At 39.4% G+C, this 19,200-nt stretch overlaps 2 protein-coding genes across 3 annotated transcripts in view; both read right to left on the minus strand.

Moving 5' to 3' along the window:
- Positions 1–3,783: 3,783 nt before the first annotated feature.
- On the minus strand, positions 3,784–11,746 carry ubac1 (UBA domain containing 1). Its single transcript, XM_031305843.1, has 10 exons — positions 11,285–11,746; positions 9,970–10,090; positions 9,809–9,882; positions 9,542–9,649; positions 9,288–9,390; positions 8,570–8,678; positions 8,157–8,451; positions 7,030–7,116; positions 6,375–6,513; positions 3,784–6,169 (listed from the first exon to the last, which is right to left on the minus strand). The coding sequence occupies exons 1-10, from the start codon at positions 11,420–11,422 to the stop codon at positions 6,054–6,056; spliced, it is 1,290 nt and encodes a 429-aa protein (XP_031161703.1). The 5' UTR covers positions 11,423–11,746; the 3' UTR covers positions 3,784–6,053.
- A 1,635-nt stretch (positions 11,747–13,381) lies between these two features.
- Positions 13,382–19,200, minus strand: part of LOC116054312 (neurogenic locus notch homolog protein 1-like) — a 44,834-nt gene continuing 39,015 nt past the window's right edge. The window contains exons 31-34 of one of the 2 annotated variants that reach the window (XM_031305795.2): positions 17,260–17,558; positions 16,582–16,732; positions 16,338–16,435; positions 13,382–16,224 (exon numbers count right to left, since the gene is read on the minus strand). In XM_031305795.2, coding sequence (XP_031161655.1) covers positions 14,845–16,224; positions 16,338–16,435; positions 16,582–16,732; positions 17,260–17,558 — 1,928 coding nt within the window. In that variant the 3' untranslated portion in view covers positions 13,382–14,844. The remainder of the gene's footprint in view (positions 16,225–16,337; positions 16,436–16,581; positions 16,733–17,259; positions 17,559–19,200) is intronic. The other variant, XM_031305796.2, reaches the window with a different exon arrangement.

The following is a 19,200-nucleotide window of genomic DNA, read 5'->3' on the forward strand; positions in this document are numbered from 1 at the left end:
AAATGCAACGATTGCGCATGCGTGATTACCTTCCAGACTGTACTCACTCTATCAATTATATTTCATTAATATTTTTAAAGCTAAAACACCGACTTGGCTCATTTTTGTTATGTTATAAAGCTTTGTTTTTATTTACCTCCATTTGTTGTAACCACAAGACTCTGGCTAAAATATTTGTTTGACAAGTTGACAAAAAACACTAGCATGCCCAGTTGTTAGGCTACTTTTCAAATTATGTCTTTACTTCACTATAAACATATCACAATAGGCTATGTCCACGTTTTTGTTGTTGTAGGCCTGTGATGTCCTTGTGACATTGACCAATGATTCCATCTAGTGGCCAAATGTGGTGTCAGAATTTGAAGCAGCAACACTAATTTGTATGCAGTAAAAAAAAATAAAAAGAAATTGGTATTATAACCAAAGGTAAAAGTGCGCGATTGAAATGAAATTACAAAACTGAAAATGTAAATTTAAAAAAAAAGCGTGGTCTGGAAATCTTTCATTCTTTAAACCCTATAATTAAGAAAATAAGGCCTCCCTGCTATTGCATCACATTAATATCACTATTTAAACATAAAAAAAATAAAATTAAAAAAAAGGCATTTCTATTTTAAATATATGTATCAATGAATTTTGATAAATTACCATTTCATTTTATTACAGTTATCATTACACTTCTGTTACCATATCCTGAATGGCTCACAAAGCACCCCAGGGCAGTGATCATTTTAACTTCAACTTCAAAATCAACTTTAATATCATCACAAAGGGAATTTTGGTTTGCAAAGACCAGCAGGCAGGCAGACAGACACAAACACATTTCTGACACTACTGAAAAAGAGATTTCTAATCTCAATAAGTCTTTACTCTTGGTTAAATGAAGTTAAAATTAAATAAACATAGGTTACAATAATGCACATTGAGCTGCAATCTAGTCCAGGACATAAAAAGCAATAATATATTTATAAAAAATTAATTATGTTAAAAAATAAATATTTAAAATAAAAAATACCAGATCAAGCCAAACATGGAAACATGTGTATAAAAGAAAAAAAGCTAAATACAGTGCAGTTCTACTTAACATAAAGTAGCCTACATATGTGCATGTCTCTATTTGCCTACATTGAGGAATGCAGTCATTCAATGGCTACAGGAATAAGAGTCTATTTTTTGAGAGTCAAATTTAATTTGATCTATAAAGCAACTGCACGCACTCAAAAAGTAGAAATTATTTAAAACAAATGTAATAGAGCTGGTATCATTTTTTTAATAGTTACCAGGGAACAAATGAGGAATGACTGAGACACTATCTGTTAGTGAACCATTAGTTAATAATATCTCCTATTCAAATTTTATAGAGAAGCTATTCATTAGTTAATGATTAGTTAATTGAGAAAACAGGGAGGAACAAATCAGGAATGACATGATAATTAATGAATCAGTACTTTCCTTATAATTTCTAATGGAGGACTATACTGTATAGTAGATTACAATGAGTTAGAGAACAGCACAAGGGACACACAAAAGGTAAGTATAAGATAATGATGAAGTAATGAGGGACTACTTAGTAACTATTTAGTATGTTTCACTTTACTTGGGGGGGTAAACAACCCCAGTAATTATGTTTAAGTAATTAATAATGAATGAGTCATTACTTATTTTGTGCCACTCAGCAGCTAGTTCAGAGTACGACTCAATGAGAAAGTGGTCTGTATGATCAATCCACATATATTCTTGAACTAAAAGTACAAAAGTATTAGCATCAAAATGTATGTAAAGTACTAAAAAATAAAAGTAGTCATTATGCAGAATGACCCATTTCAGAATAAAATATATTATATAATTGGATTATAATTATTGATGCATTAATGTGTTCATCACTTTAATTTTTCAGCTGGTAAAAATGTAGCTAATTTGAATTACTTTACTGCTGGGTAGTGTTATCTATATAATATATCATAATTTAGAAGTTGATTTGTATTTTGTATTAATGATCTAAATGTGTAATATAACTAGTAACTAAAGTAATGAAATAAAGTGGAGTAAAAACTACAATATTTTCCTCTTAGATGTAGTGGTCTAGTGGAGTATAAGTATAAACTGTTAGTAGTATAATACCCAGGATCAAAGTACAGAGAGTGTCGTGTCATGTACTGATTGTAAATTTGTGATTTGTACTGGGCTGTAAATAAAATTGAGTGGACCATGAATACTCTCATTCATCCAAGGGACAGGAGACCTAGTCTGTTTTAGAATACTTTCAATACTCACTCAAAGACTTAATCAGATTTACAGACAGACCGGAATTTAACCTAAATCTGATGGGAGTACACCCTCCTTTGAATGTTATATTTGTGTGTGCAGTACTTAGTAAACTTTGTAAGCAATGTCAAAAAAGTGTATTAAAATGTGTAAAAAATAAACATCCTATGCTTTTGAACGCACAGCCAGAAAATTATGAAAAACAAGAAAGGTGAAGTTGAGAGAAAAATCTCACCACAAGGTCCTTTTAGTAGCTTTTACTCAAATCACATGGTCTTTATTAGCAGATGGAGTTTTCTGTGTTGTTTACTCAGCACTTCAATGTTGGCTTCTTAACTGCTTGACTCTGAAGGCCAGCAGATAAAATAATATAAAATGCAAACCTGCAGCCTAGTGACAATTCTCACATTTCACATTGTTAAAGGTGCACTATGAGTTCCTGCATGGTTTCAGCGCGATTTCATTTTTGTATCAAATCATAGGCATCTCTCCTTGTTCCGCTAGCTGCCTGCCCCCTGAATACACTGTGAAAAAGCCCGGTCTCGGGAGACAACGGGAGTAAACGTCAAACAAACACTAGAGGCACAGGATAGCCACCAAAATACAACAAAACACTCCAGCCAATCACCGACAAGATGGTTGGGGGAGGGTTTGGGGGTTAGTGACAGTTTAAAGTCATGACAGTAAAGGAAACATGGAGGGAGTGGCGAGCTTGCTCTGTTTTGTTTGAAATTTACTTGGAACGTCAACAGAAGTGACCATGCAGGAACTCAAAGTGTACCTTTTACACCTGTGCTTTTCTTACGGTGGAATGTCAAAGTCTTCTGTGAGCCTTATACCCCGTTTATACGTACATGGTTATTTTGAAAAACGGAGACATTTCCCTTCGTTTGTGCCCTTCGTTTACACGCAAACGGAGAATTCACCTCTGAAAACGATTCTTTCTAAAAAACTCTGGCCAGAGTGGAGATTTTGGAAAACTTTGTTTGCACGTTTGCGTGTAAACTGAGACAAATGGAAGTTTAGGCAGCCGAGGAAGTGAGGAAGAGAAGAGAGAGGAAGTGATTTGTTGCTGATGTTGCTATTTTCAGGATTCTGAATGGCTAACGTGGGCTTGAGCTTCTCGTTATACTGCCACCTACAGGTTTGGCATGCTCTTGACGGCATTGACGGCATACATACACGGGTACATGTAAACTAATACTTTTCTGAAAACTGACAGCTGTGCACGATGTTATTTTTGAAAACGGAGAGGTTGAAATGTCCGTTTATGAAAATAGCCAGCCACATGTAAACGTAGCATTAGTGGGCTCCACAATGATCTCGTTGCTCAATAGCACACTTGCCTCAAACAATAAATTCCCCATCCACCTGACATTCTGTGGAACGAATGAACTTTTCACAAAAAAGGTACCAAACGGTCATGCATTCATTCACTTCTAAACATGGAAACAGTGGGCTTTTAATGCTTTTTTGCAGACCTGTCATTCACTTAAAGAAAATGCATAAGCCAAAGAATACAGCCACAAAAATAACTTTAATGCAACGGTGATTTGAATGCCAGTAGCCATGAGGCTGTCTGAGCGAACAGACTGTGAGAGTATATTGCATAGGTTGTTAATAGGGGACAGTCCTGCATGAAAGCTGAGTGAAAACCAAAACCTGTGACTCCAACAATCCTTCAGTGTCCCTAAGCAATAAAGTTCATTTTGTTCTTTTCTGTTGACCATTTTAAAAGGTGTCTGCTGCATTTCCTGTGGACATTTTTAGAGTAGAATCTCCCAATGTTTGTTTCAAGATATTAGGGGAGAGTTTTGTATGCATACTAATGCAATGCATGAAGGAGGTGAGACAGTCACTGTGGCTATGATGGTCCATTGCAGTGCAGAAAGTATGCAGAGGCTTCCAGAGACGTGTGTAGAAATCCTTCTTCAGGCAAACATGTTGCACTACTTTTAAATCACACTGAGACCTACCAGTCCAAAGCACATTTTACAATGGTTTGTAAAAACAACATTTGAATCATTTAATTTTTTCACATTTGTAGATTAGCTTCAAGGTTTGCTAAAAATGTTATAAATAAGAACAAGTAACTAGTTTGGCTTCGATATAAATAATGTAATAATACATAGTTCAAACAGACACTTCTGTCTAAAAACATTTAAATATTTTCAAATATTGCATTTACGAAACCATGTCTTGTAGTGCTCTTATTCATAAAGTTCTAGACAGATTAGTTAAAGCCATTTTTAAATGCCAAACTAGAAGGGGGTGAGCAGAGGTTTGCCATAACAACAGGTTTAGAAAAACAATCTCAGCCTCCCTGAGCAGAAAGTCACATCAATACCACATTTAAAATATTGAATAAAAACACTAAAAAGCTTGGCAAAACCCACCACCCTCCATATCGTTTTTTAACTCTCGGTAATGGATCTTTTAAGTATTCAATGCAAAGACTAATATTGTAGAACACACTACCCATTGCAGTTCACACATCTCGAACACTCAAATCAAATATATTTCTTTACAGGTCAATAGAACTCTTTGCTATTGCACAGAAATACAGGGTATTTTTCAAATGGGTACAACTAATGACAAGGCAGGTTATATAGTGACATTTTGGTTTGGTTTGACAGCATAAATGTTCACTGCTCTTAAAAGAAAAAAAGTAAACCAAAAGACCAACGCTGGTTGTGTCTCAAATTCTATTATTTCTTTGTGTATGAAGATGCTTGCACCTTCGCAGCAAAAAGTGAACACGCATCTTCATCATTCAAATTAAAGGTTAAAAAGGCAAACCCCTTTTGATTAGGCTCAGCTTAATTTAACATCCCACTACAGCTTTTTGAGACAAAACATGAACCCTTCTTTTAACTTCCTCAGTGCTGCAGTGAGTGATATCCATAGAGGTGAACAAGTGCTAAATGAGCGCAACATGATAATATGACATTCAAGAGCACATTGACAATAAACACAGGCCTAATACATCATTTTCTTGTAAAAACATGACTAAGACACAACACAGTTTAGTGTACAGCTTCTGTCTAAAAAGGCAAGAAAGTCAAATAAATATTCTTGAAGAAGTTCAAGGACATATGTTCTCCGCTTTAAACTGAGAGACGGTCGACTTAAAATGACCTCACAGGCATGGATTGAGATAGGAGGTAATGTGTCTGAAAGCCCATTTTTAACGAGCTAAACATACACCCAACTTTGACCACCAGCCTCTCAGTTACAAGCAGTTACTTTGATAAAAACAAAGACAAAGGGAGAAGAAAAACAAAACATGATAGTGACAGAAGTCTTCCACACATTCACCACAGATAAAATGTAACAATTTAAAGAGATGGACAAAACTGTAATTGATATTTAAATATTGCAAAAACATACCAAAACAGTTTTCTTTGAAGTGTAAACATTGAATTAATGTCTGATGTCATTTTTGCACATGGAGAAATTATATAAAATAAATCATGTCTGCCATGACTATAAATTGTTCTCATTAAAATGTAAAAACAACATACTAAATCTCTTGTTTTTATTACTGTAATAATGTTTATGTTAACATTGGTTTTGTATAAGTGTTTTTACTGTACTGTTATAAATAGGTATATGTGTAACACCTTAATTTATACTTTGACTCCTCCAGCTTTGTCTTTACGAGGCAAAAAACAATACTTGTGTCTCTGCCACACTCAGATACACATACTTCCATACTCACACACACCCCAATATGGTCAAACATACACACAAGCTGCCACAGTCACACAGGGGGTCACCGGGAGGCTCTATGTGCGATTGAGGGTCTGGAAGATTCTGGATATTTGGAGCATGACGGGGCCAGTCTCAGGGTCGTTCATCCACTGGGTGCTGTTCAGAGGATTCTCAAGCATGTCTTCAAACGCTGCGTACAGACACAAGAAACACTGGTAAAAAACATATTCAACAAAACCAGCAGCCTTTAAAAAGTCTTTAGAATTACATTTAAAAACATTGTCTCTCATATTCTGTACGATACAGTCATTTTGTTTGGGTAGTGTATTTTGTTTTGTCGGTTTACAAAATCTCCTACTCTTCTGGCTTTTCCACAAAATTTGACTAGACTATACCTAGCAGGGTCTTGGGATTGGTTAGACCCAACTGGACCACTGGATTCTCCAGAATGGCTTGGAACAGCGGGCTGTTGGTGTCGATGCCTTTGTCTAGATCTTCTGGAGAAGGTTTCCTGTCTCCCAGCAGCCACTCACACTGCAGGATGGAAAAAACAGTTAAAAACCTAAATGTACTTTCTGTTTTTGGAAAAAAAAAACATTGATATCTTCATCAAAAAAAAAAAAAAAAATCACAGTGCTGGATTTGAATTCAGACTATTACTCTTAAACTAATAGTATTCTTTAGAATCAATATAGTAAGTCCAGCATTGGCGAGTTTTAGCATCAATGGGCTAAACATGGCCTGTGTAAATGGCTGCCAATATATGTAGAATAGTTAGTATAGCTTTCCATCAAAACAAAGAAAGTGAAATCATTAAGTCAAGCCAATTTGATTTATATAGCCCAAAATCACAAATTTGCCTCAAAGAGCTTTACAATGTGTACCACATATATACTTTTTTGCAATCATCTATCTGCTTGCAAGTCTGATGAGCCAGGAATAGCATCACAAACATTTGGTCAAAATAGAGAGCCATTTCTCAACTCTGTTGCTGCTGTATTTTTTCAGGACCAGCTTGCGAACACTACTGTTGTGGATGTGTAAACCTACCGCAGCATCCTGTTGGTTGTTATTCACCCTCAGAGCATCAACCACCTCCTTCTCATCAAACCCCATCTCCATCAATGCAATAACAGCCTGCAGAAACAAAGAAAAAGATGATGCGTTTAGTTTTTGAACGTCTTCTCAGTCTAATTACAACAACATACACAGACACAGTTCTGTGGAGCCTGGCAGGTGTCACAACACAAACACAACTTGTACACAGTGAAATAAGTAGTTGGGAACAAGTGTTGCAACCACTCAAATGGTAGTACGTGGGAGTGTTATGTTGGAAGATGGTGGTTTGATCACTTTTCTATTTTTGAAGATACTAGTGAGCAGTGTTCCTTTGGAAAACATAGGTACATTAAGCGCTACAATTAGGGAAGACTGAACCCAATCAATGGGATATAAAATCCTATGACTAAAGCCGCTAACACTTTATATACATGAGTGCACATTTCAATATTATCTGTATCTAATAGGCTGCCTCTATTCATCAATTTGAGTCCTACATACTGTATGTTAGATGATACAGTTAAAGACAGAGCAGTAGCAAAAAAAAAAAAAAAAGTCATTTCACAGTTTTATCAGGTAAAAAGAATTCAAGATTTTGGAGCGGAAATTAATCTGCGTTGAATCTGCCCTGTCTGTAGGATTTGGGCAGATAAATAGCATCTTCCTACAAAATACTGAGTAATGGAAAGCTCCGAGATGAGTTATATAATGGCGTTTTTCCATTACATGGTACCTGCTGGACTCGCCTCGACTCTACTCGCCTTTTTTGGTTTTCCATTATGAAAAAAAGTCCCTGGTACCTGCTAACAGGTACTTTTTTTAGTATCACCTCCGTCGAGGTTCCAAGCGAGCTGAGGCGATACCAAAACGTTCGATGTTGTGTTCGTTTTGTGTGTGTGTGTGTGTCGCGTTAGGTCACGGCAGTTTCCTGCGGCGTCGCTATGACGACCAGCCACGCTCGCTTCAGGCATGAGGCGGTACTAAATCTGCAATGGAAAAAGGAGGACGGGGCACCGCGGCCGAGTCAAGTCAAGCAGGTACCATGTAATGGAAAAACGCCACAAGTATGTAATAGTCAAAGTACTGAATGAAAGCTTCAACAGGATAAAGCTACTTACTCTTGAGTCCGGTCTGAACTCCCGTTTCCTACGGATCCTCTTGAAGATCTCTGTGAGCTCGTCCTGCCTGCTGCTCTCTTCTGTGCTCAACTGGCTGGAGAGGCTGCAGAGAAGGTTAGGACCGGAGGCTGCGGCTGCAGCTGCAGCTGAGGCTGCGGCTGAGGCTGAGGAGACTGGTGTGGCAGCAGCCGTGGCTCCTGCTGCCCCAGAAGAGTCCTGGCCAGGTATAGGTGTGTCTACAGAGGGGTCGTCTACATGCTCGATCAGCCACTCCATCGCCTGGGTGACTGACATGCTGCAGAAAGAAATGATCAGTTGAGAGAAGAAAAAAAAGGTTTCTTTTCTAGATAAATGATGTAGACATATTCAGTATCAGTTGTGAGGGAGTTGTTATTTAACCAACTCTGACTTACTGGTTCAATCTAAGAGCTTTGATTGCTCTGCTCTCAGGGAAACCCATCTCAGTGAGCTGCTGAAGGGCTGTTTCATCCACCCGGTCCTCTTCATCTTCATCCAACATTGCTACAAGATGCAGAAACACAAAGAGATCAGAGAACTGGCACTAAGGGTTGGGCAATATGTGTGAAATGTCTACAACAATAAACATCAGGGTCTATTTTTCCAGCAACAATACCCTCAATACAATACATATCAATATGTCAATACAGCTCAATTGTAAAAACTAAAACAATACATAACATAACATAAAAAGATCTCATACCTCCTTTTGTAAGTTCTAAAATAAAATACACTTTTGGAGAAGTGGCTGAGTGAATTGAACTGTTGCTTCACAGCAGCCAATTTGGGCCTTTCTGTCATAACAGTGGAGTTTGCATGTTATCCCCATATCTGTGTCGGTAAGCTCTGGTTTCTGTCCACATGTCAACTAGAAACCCTGTGCTGCCCTTAGATGTAAATGTGTTTGTGTGTAATACACTGCCAACTTGTCCAGGGTGTACCCCGCCTCTTGCCTAATGTGAGCCCCCTACACAATCCTTCATAGCATAAGAGGTCTAGAGCATTAAGGGACGGATTTATTATTGAATTTCTGCCATGTTTTAACAAAAAATGTCTTCTCCCGATCCTAACTTTCCTGACTTGGAAATAGTTTAAAGGGATTGTAGGCTTTACCATTGGCCTTTTTGAAAAGTTCAACAGCGTCAGGGTTCAAGGCAAGAAGCTTCTGGGCGACTTCAATGAGAGAAACCAGGATTTTTCGTAGCTCCGTCTGAAACTAAAAACACAAATGCAACTAAAATCAATAACATCTTTGCTATTTCAATGGTCTAAACTTGTAGAATAATTCTTATTCATAGAATCTGCATGTTGGATTTAACTTTTTTTATACACTCAGTAAGCTAAATTAATTCCAACAATAACCTTACATCTCTGATGTTATGCTGGGTAACAGTGCGGTCCGTGTGGCGTGTGGACAGGTTGCCGGTGGCTTTCAGAATTGCATCTTTGTCTGGAGCCTTGTTATCTTGTTTCTTCTGTGACAACCAGGATAAACAAAAAAGACAGATAATTAAAAGCAGGCAAAATAAAGACGACAACACATTTCTGATTGCGCAGAGTTTTTAAATAAGGATGAAGGCACGCTTAATGCTTTCAGTTCGGTTTTCATGAAACCAAAAGTTGATTAAGCTTACCTTTTCATCAGAACTAACGTCTGCCATCTTGGGAGCGGTTGGTGGCGGCCTTTTCTTTATGAGCAGCAAAACCTCTACAACATTTACGAAACATGGTCAGTTCATGGAAAACAATGTAGGATTGTCAAAATCCAAAACTTGTCAAAAAGATTGTTACATACCTTTATCTTTGAGATTTTCATCAGCGACAGTTTTAGTGTCTGTGAGGACTCTCTCTGAAGCAGCGTGTATTAGTTTATGGTGGGTGAGTGTTTTGGGGTCTTCTAGACTTCCATGAACATACTATAAATCAAGCACAATACAAAGCATCTCAGAAATAAATAGCAATTTTTGTATATCATTATTTTTTACAATTATATAAAACAGACAAGTAGCACATTAAAGAAGCTAGACGTATGTCTGACATTTTTTACTTAATAACTAGTAAATGATAAATCAATTATCCAGATTGTTGTCATTTCATTTTCTGTTAATCAACTAGAGCTGAAACAATAAGTTGATTAGCCTAAACAATTGACAGAAAATGTATCTGCAACAATTTTGATTGATTCATTGTTGAAGTCAAATATCAAGTAAAAAATATTCTCCACTGTGAGTATTTGCTGCGTTTCTCTTTGACATATCATTGTAAATTATATATCTTTTGGTCAGACTAAACAAAACATTTGAAAACCTAACCTGGGAGTATGAAATTGTGACAAACTGTTTTTATCCTTTTCTGATATTTGATTATAGACTAAACTATTCATTTAAAATGCAATTAATCAACTAGTTCTTTCAGCACTAAATCTACACCGGTAGGGTATATGTGCAGTTTAGTGTCCCAAATTCCCCATACAATGTCTTTAATTAATTATGAACCTGCTAAACCACCTGTGCTATCCTAACCCTTACCCTACACCTAACCCTAACCTGTCTCAAATAAGACCCTCATCATTTGGGACACTCAGTTTTTGGAAAATAATTTGGGATACTGAACTGCACGTATACCCACAGGTAGATCCAATAAAATGGTTAATTAAAACCTGGAATCTGATAATACATTTTAACTTCCATCATGATGTCTGTATGTGTTGATGTTACACAAATATGTCATTGAATCTGTACATCTGAATCTGTATTTCCTAGGATGTCATGAGAAATGAACATTAGACTACCACTTGAGGTTATGGTATAGGCCATAGAAGGAGAAGTGAGATGAGCTGTGTAATAATAGACACAGCCAGTAAAGCAGCATGCCTCTCAGGCTAGCCACTGGGAACAGCAAAGGGGCAGAGTCGGACTAGCTAGCTAGAGAGGAGCAGCCAACCTGCTAAATTATAAATAGCAAGGTCTACCCAGTTACTATAAATACAAAGCCACTGACACCGACACTGACACTTTACACAGAGGGCATGGTAGACTGCAAACACCCCAGGCAGGGGAGTGACAGGACAAAAAAGCCACAAGGGAGACACAAACAACCCAAAAACCTACATGTTTCAAGCACTTCTCCTTCAGTTTCTCTACAGTGGTGTCTTCCGTGACTTCCTCCAACCACTCCGTGCCGTCCATGGTGCAGATGTGTATTTTCAACACTTTACCGGCGAATATCTTCTCCTCTTGGACAAACATAGCTGCAGTCTTGAGAGTAAAGAGTACCAGTCCAGTGACGTTAGCTAGCAGCAGTTGCTATATGTACTCCTGGCAAGCTAGCGTGCTAACGTTAGCACCCAGCTAGCCGTCGTTCCGTAAATCCGCCGACAACAGAGCAAGAGAAGGAGCCGATTAGCTGAGGGCCATCTTCGGTTTCCTCTGCCGGTTTTCGGTACGGTGGCAACCGATTAAAGCGTTCAGTGGCCACCAAGTTGTTTATTATTCCCAGCGAACACACAAGCAACCAGCCAGCAAGTACCCTATTTTTACTGTATGCTTGAACTTTGAACTTCAACGGTGCTACGACCGGTGCATTGTGGGAGCCGTAGTTCTTTTGAGTCACAGGCTATTCAGTGGATAAAAATCAGCCTGGTTCAGAAAACTCACCCCAACTTCAAAAACACACTGATAATAGGGATAACAACAAAATAGCGCAATGTCAGCATCTACGGACAGTCCAGGGCCCCAGACCTCGAGGAATCCCAATGTAGGCTACTGTGTGCCAACTGTTTTGTCTTATTTTATTGAAAATTTGTTTAGAAATATGCACCACTAAAGCACAGTATAAACTGACACAATAAGGATAATTTATTTTCTAAATTAATCGATTAATAATTTGTTTACAAAATGTGAAAAGACTGACCTCTTCAAATGTCTAGTTTAGTCTATGCAACAGACCAAACCCCAAATATACTCAGCTTACAAGGATATGAAAGAGCGGTAAACAGAAAATCCTCACAATTGAGACATATCTGGGTTGTGGGGGTCAGGTAGTATTCTATGGACCACCACAAGGGTCACACAAATAGTAATAAAGCATTTTATTAATTAATAACTAATTGTACAATAAAATATACATTCATCGATTAGAATTAACCTTTTCTACAATATGCATAAGCTGCAGAAACAGTGCAGATGGACCTTTCATTTAGGTGAGTCAATTATAATACCACCACTAGAGGGAGACACACTAAGTAAAATAAGCTCAGCAAAAAAAGAAACGTCCTGTCACTTACTTAGCATGCGTAAAACTTTGTATGAACATAAAAAAATTCAACTACTAAGAACTAAACTGAACAACGTTCCACAGACATGTGACTAACAGAAATGGAAAAATGTGTCCCTGAACAAAGGATGGTCAAAATCAAAAGTTACAGTCAGTATCTGGTGTGGCCACCAGCTGCATTAAGTACTGCAGTGCATCTCCTCCTCATGGACTGCATCAGGTTTGCCAGTTCTTGCCGTGAGATGTTACCCCACTCTTCCACCAAGGCACCTGCAAGTTCCTGGACATTTCTGGGGGACATGGTTCTCGCCTTTACCCTTCGACCCAACAGGTCCCAGACGTGCTCAATGGGATTGAGATCCGGGCTCTTCGCTGGCCATGGCAGAACGCTAACATTCCTGTCTTGCAGGAAAATCGCGCACAGAACGAGCGCTATGGCTGGTGGCATTATCATGCTGGAGGGTCATGTCAGGATGAGCCTGCAGGAAGGGTACCACATGAGGGAGGAGGATGTCTTCCCTGTAACGTTCTGCAACTTTTGATTTTGACCATCCTTTGTTCAGGGACACATTTTTCCATTTCTGTTAGTCACATGTCTGTGAAACGTTCAGTTTAGTTCTTAGTAGTTGAATTTTATGTTCATACAAAGTTTTACGCATGTTAAGGTGGCTGAAAATAAAAGTAGCTGAAAGTGAGAGGACGCTTCTTTTTTTTGCTGAGTATATTTGTACTTTTAGTGTGTATGAAGAGAAAGGTCACATTTTTGTTTTTTAAATCTATCAATTGTTGCCTGGAACTATCAGATGCATGTACTTATACTATGGATATTGTACTAGATCTATAATTATTTAGCTAATCCCTTGTTTCACAGTGTGTCTGGAGAATTTTAGAGATTTTGTAAAGTAATTTAGAAGAAAAAAAAAGGACGGTCATAGGTTCAAGACACACAGGTGCCCTTTATTATAACAAGAAACGTTTTTTACAGATTGAAAATGAAAAGGGGAAATACATTTCTTGCAAAGTATAACTTTATAAGAGGAAGGAAACATATTGCAGATATTACAATTTCACTACAACCTAATACATTTTTAAATTATAACATTTAGCAAACTATACCAGGGAGTGTCTCAAAAGTACTGAAGCGGAGACAACTGAGAACTTAGCCAACAGTTTTAACCAAAGTGTAACAAAAACATCTCTTAATATGCACACATGGTTGCCTCAAGTGGATTTTTATGTGTTACAGAACAGTAAATAAATATGAATTTATAAAACCTCAATATTTATGAATTTTTCCTTTTATGAGAAAAATGTCTCTTAACAATATATCATATCTATTTGTATATAGTTCAAATTTATTTATGCATAAGGGACAGTAAAATACAAAATATATATTCTGTTCTGTTTGACATTTTAGAGGCTGTGACTGGTGCAAGACCTATCTAAATTGCATGCTTAAGACATCAGATTTCTTAAACAAAATCTTGCTTACAAGGGAAATGCATAACATATTTACAGAAGAACACAGCCATAGGCTCAAACTAATAGGAGGGATAGGGAAAATGAAGTTTCCTTTTCCCTCTGGACAACAACATACACTGTGGCCGACGGGCCAGTTCTCAAACACCAACAGATACTCAAGCCTGTTTTAACTGCCAATCTCCAAGATGGCGTTATACTGTACAACATATCAAATCTCCACCACATCTCTACATATGAATGCAATCAAATCTGAAGGCCCAACATAATGTTGTTCCATTGAGTCAAGAAATGTACACAACTGTTGAGAGTGTAACTAAGAATCACATGATATTTAAAAAGGGGGAATTGTGAAAACATACAGGACCTGTGCATATAATACAGGACACGTGTTCTGTTAACAGTCACAACTTATTTATCATTGACCACCAGAATATTTCCCACATAATAATAACACTGAAACTCCAAAAATGTGCTATATAAAATGCCCCATAGTCACAAGTTTATTTATAAACAAGATTATACAAAAATAACACAATATATAAACAAAGATTGAAAAATGATATGGAAAAAGCAAAGACTAAAAATAAATACCCAGTGTGTATGCTGCGGCTTCACTGCAGAAAAGTAATGCTAAAAGAAAAGAGTCTCTAAAAGGACTTTCTATGTCCTGTGTATGACCCAGCACCATGGATCCCCGAAATTTCTGTAAGCAGGCAATGTGTATAAATAAGGCATTAATAAATAAAAAGAATGGATGAAACACAGGTGTTGCTGTTAGTATAAAAGCATATAAAAATGTCCTATTAAATTGTGTTTACAGCTTTGCCCTTTTCTTCTTCTTTTTTCAACAAGGAGTGCCTTTTTTTATAAAAAAATATACAGCAGCTCATCTGGGCGCAATCATACAAGCTTTTTATTTGAACTTTTCAGGTATATGTCCAATCTGAGACTGCATGCTGGTCGGTGGACTTGAAATGCTCTCCGACCAGTCGGACATGTTGGAATGAGGAGATGAACTTGACCACTGATCGGGGGAGCTGGGGGAGGGGGTCAGAAAGGGGTGGTCAGGCACCTGGACCTGATGGTTTGGGGTGTTGTCCATGGGCCCTGAATAGCTGTGCTGGGAGGGTGGGGTAAGGAACTGGTTGCTGGGCATTGACTGGTTGATGGAGGAGGGCATAATCTGGGTGTCCTGTGGCAGGATGGTGTGGATGGGTATGCTGGAGTTGCCGGTGCCTTGCTGGAGCTCTGGGGAACTGAGCTCCCCGCTGATGAAGTTCTGGCTGTTGGTCGTGTTAGAGTTCTGGTGCTGCAGCTGGATGCTCTGTTGTTGTTGCTGCTGCTGCTGCTGCTGTTGGAGCTGCTGCAGGTTCTGCATCTTCTGCATCTGCTGAGCCTGCTGCTGCTGCATCATGTGGGGCTGTGGAGCCAGTCTGGTGCTCTGGATCCCTTGGTAGGTCATCATCTGAGACAGGCTGGTGTTGGGGTGGCCGTTGTGGAGGGAGGTCATCATCCCATGCTGCCCTCCCGGGTGCAGACCTCCCTGACCACCCGGTGCTCCTCTCATTGGGTTGAACTGGCCTGGCTGGCTCATGTTGCCGTGCATCCTGGACAGCCAATCACACTGGCCATTTATGGCGCCCTGGACACCGGAACCAGACACAGGCAGATGGGTAAGACGGGGAGGCAGGGAGTCAAACTGCATCCGAGCAAGCTCCTGCTTGTTTGGCATCACCATGTGGTTTACAGACAGGTGTGGATCAGACATACCCTGCAGGTGGTTCAAGGATACAGATGGCGACTGCTGGAAAGGTGAGGTCATCATGGGCGGCGAGGCCACATCAGAAACATAGCCGTGTGGAGACCCCAACGAGTCAACTGGTGACAGAACACCTGAGCCGTCCAGGAGGTTCCCGGATTTCCCATCCTGCGAATTCTTCTTCTTTACCTTCATGTCTTTGCCCTCCTTGCAGCCGATGCCCTTGGCGCTAGGCTTACGTGCCTTTTTGCCCTGGCCTTGAGGCTGGGGCTGCTTCATGCTGCCCAGGTAGCCGTTGGGCGAGCAGAGAGGGGGTGATAATGTGGTGCTGAGTGACCCATGCATGTGAGGACTCCGTACCAGGTTGTAATCGTCCAGCAGCCGCACAATGTCATGATGCATTCTTTCCTGTGCAATGTCCCTGGGTAGCCGGTCCATGTGGTCAGTTATTTCTCTGTTTGCAAAGTGGTCCAGTAAGACCTTGGCAGACGCGTAGCTTCCTTCCCTGGCAGCCAAGAATAGAGGGGTTTCCTCCTGAGGCAGACAGAAAGAAGACAACATGTTAAGAGATTCACAGATGGGCGAGAAATGTTATTTCGGAAAGATGTTTCACTATTGTTTTACAGAACTAAGAGCAGCTTTTTTACCTTGTTGTTTTGCATGTCCTTGTTGGCACCGTTCTTGAGAAGCACAATTGCAGCCTCCACGTTATTTACTGCTGCGGCCCAATGTAGGGCTGATTTACCTGCAGAGACAAAAACAGAGTTATTAGATCTTGTTAGAATTGTTCTTTTGATGCATTTAAGGCTATTTAACATTTGACTACATTCAGCACTACATTGCAATTACTTTTAGGCCCATATATGTGGCATAAAAAAAGAGAATCTTTACCAAAATCATCGATTGCATTGACATCAGCGTGGCAGTTTATGAGCTCCTCCACCATGCCCTCCACTGCTGCCAGCCTGGCAGCCAAGATCAGGGGTGTAGTGCCATCATGCATGCGGGCATCCAAGTCTGTGGCGCGGTTTCTTATCAGAATCTATGGAGACATATATTAGGTTACTCCTTTTAAGCTAAACATGATTCCACTGACATAATCTAAGTTTCGTACTTCCAAGGTTGACTCAATTCTTTTTAAATAAATGTACAATTTACCATATGAGTAATTTTAAGTAATTCTAACCTCTGGTAATTCTGGTCTGCAATAGTATGCAGATAAATTGACAGCTATACGTTTCAGGGCTGCAACTCGATTGACTGCAAAGTGACCAATTTATCGACCATAACGTGTCAGAAAAATAGTACAAAAAATGACAATCACAATTTCCCAGAGCCAAAGGTGATATCTTCAAATTGCTTGTTTTGCCAGACTAACAATCTTAAACCCAAATATATTCAATTAAATAGCATATAAAACAAAGGAAAGCAGCACATTTGAGAGCTAGAAACAGCCTAATGTTTGGTGAATGATATATTGACTAATCCTTATTTTAATTTCAGGACAACTATTATAATTATACCACCTAGGAAATAATTGGGAATTAAATTTGGCATATGAGAACCCACCTGGAACACGCCCTGGGCATCAGCTGCCACAGCAGCATGCAGAGGCGTCCTGCCCATGTTGTCCTGGACGTTGGCATCGGCGCTGGCCTCCAGCAGGCGTTTGGCAGCGTCAGAGCGAGCGTAGCGGGCAGCCAGGTGAAGAGCGGTTTCACCTGTGCGGTCGGTCTGGTTGTGAAGGTTAGCGCCCTGGTAGATGAAGTCGCTGATCACGTTGGCAGACGCATCCTCCTCTTCCTCGCTGTTGCCCGTTTCTAAACCTCCCCCGCTGCAGGATGCAATCATCAGCGGTGTGAATCCATCTGGACAGAGAGGAGGGGGAGGGGGAGAAATGAGAGAGAGGTATATGAAAATAAGCCACTTGTAGGTAACAGACTGCACGGTCAGCACAACACAGGCCCAGTAACTGCTACAGGAAGACAGGAGCCTGCACTTCAAAGCAGCAGGCAGATCAAAACCAAAGAAACAAACAAATCGAATGGGGATTTGACACTTTTGCCTGGGTTGAATCATCACAGCTCTCTCCTTTTCAATAATGGATTCTGATCAAGGCCCCGGCACAGGAGACGCTTCAGAAGGAAAGCGAAGCTAGGGGGATAGAGGCCGGGGCTTGCTAAAGCTACACCGCTGCAAAAACGAAGCATTAATATCTAACTGTGAGAGGCAGCTCAGTCAGTCGACTTGAATAGGTTTTCTCCTCTTCAAAAGGATAGCAAGCCCCAGATCTCGCAGATTTGGTCGATTCAAGTGCATCGATCCACGACGGGGGAAAAAGTGTGCTCTCAACTTGTTAACCCCGTTACTTTGATTTTCATAGCTTTTCTTCAGGGAGTTTGGCACTTACTACAAAATTGGGTTTTTGCATTTGATGCCTTCATTGGTTTTTGTAATGTGAAATAGAAAAAAAAACAGAGGCCCATTACTGGTCAAATGATTAATCTGATCAGGAATCAGTGTTTTCCCCCAGGCGCCTGGCTTCCAGCCGGCTGCTTTGAAGAAGATCCTTTACCCTGAGGACATGGGGCTTTAGCAACTCCTACATGCGCGATTACACACACACACACACACACACACACACACACACACACACACACACACACACACACACACACACACACACACACACACACGAAATGTGAAACGTTCGCTTAGAAAAAGCATTAAATCAATCCAGACACACATGCATTCATGCACATACACACACTAGAAAGGTGAAATGTGTTCTCAGAAAATGTGTGAATTAAGTCAGACACGCACACACACACACACGCACACACACACACACGCACACACGCACCTCTAGAAATGTTTGTTCAAAAAGTTATGAGTTAATCTGCTAAATCCTTTTTATTATCTATTGTGATGTTGTATATCAAAATGCATTTAACTCAGACCTTGTTCCACTTAACACAGTATATAATAGACTTTGCAGATTGGTCCTTGGATGTCCTTATCTCACTCATCACTGTATAATGTATAATGCACTTAATTGGCCATCTCTAAGTAGTAGAAGACACACTCACTGGCTTCAACTTAAAAAAACAATTGGCAAAAGAGCTTTTAAGGTTCCAGCAGATTGGAATAATCTATCTGTGGAAATAAGATCAATTTCATTACTTGGTTTGTTTAAAAATGCCCTGTCTGCTCACTTTAAGATGAACTGCTATTGTTATTAAAGATGCAGGCAATCCTTATGCCTACGGTCTATACCTAATGTTTATAATTGACTGTAGTTGGAAATCCACTCACACTCTACTGTTTACTTATTCACTTATTATTGGCCATCTTGGCCATTTGGTGGTTGTAATGTATTGATGAACATATGCATGTGTTGTTGTTGTTCTTTTTTTTTTGTATATGTACGTTGCCGTATTGTTAATTGTATTTTTATTTGATTTATTTATGTTTTTTTCTTTTGCTTCTCTGTTGATACGTAATGATTGT

Source organism: Sander lucioperca, chromosome 2 (genome assembly GCF_008315115.2).
Source record: "Sander lucioperca isolate FBNREF2018 chromosome 2, SLUC_FBN_1.2, whole genome shotgun sequence".
Classification (NCBI taxonomy): Eukaryota; Metazoa; Chordata; class Actinopteri; order Perciformes; family Percidae; genus Sander; species Sander lucioperca.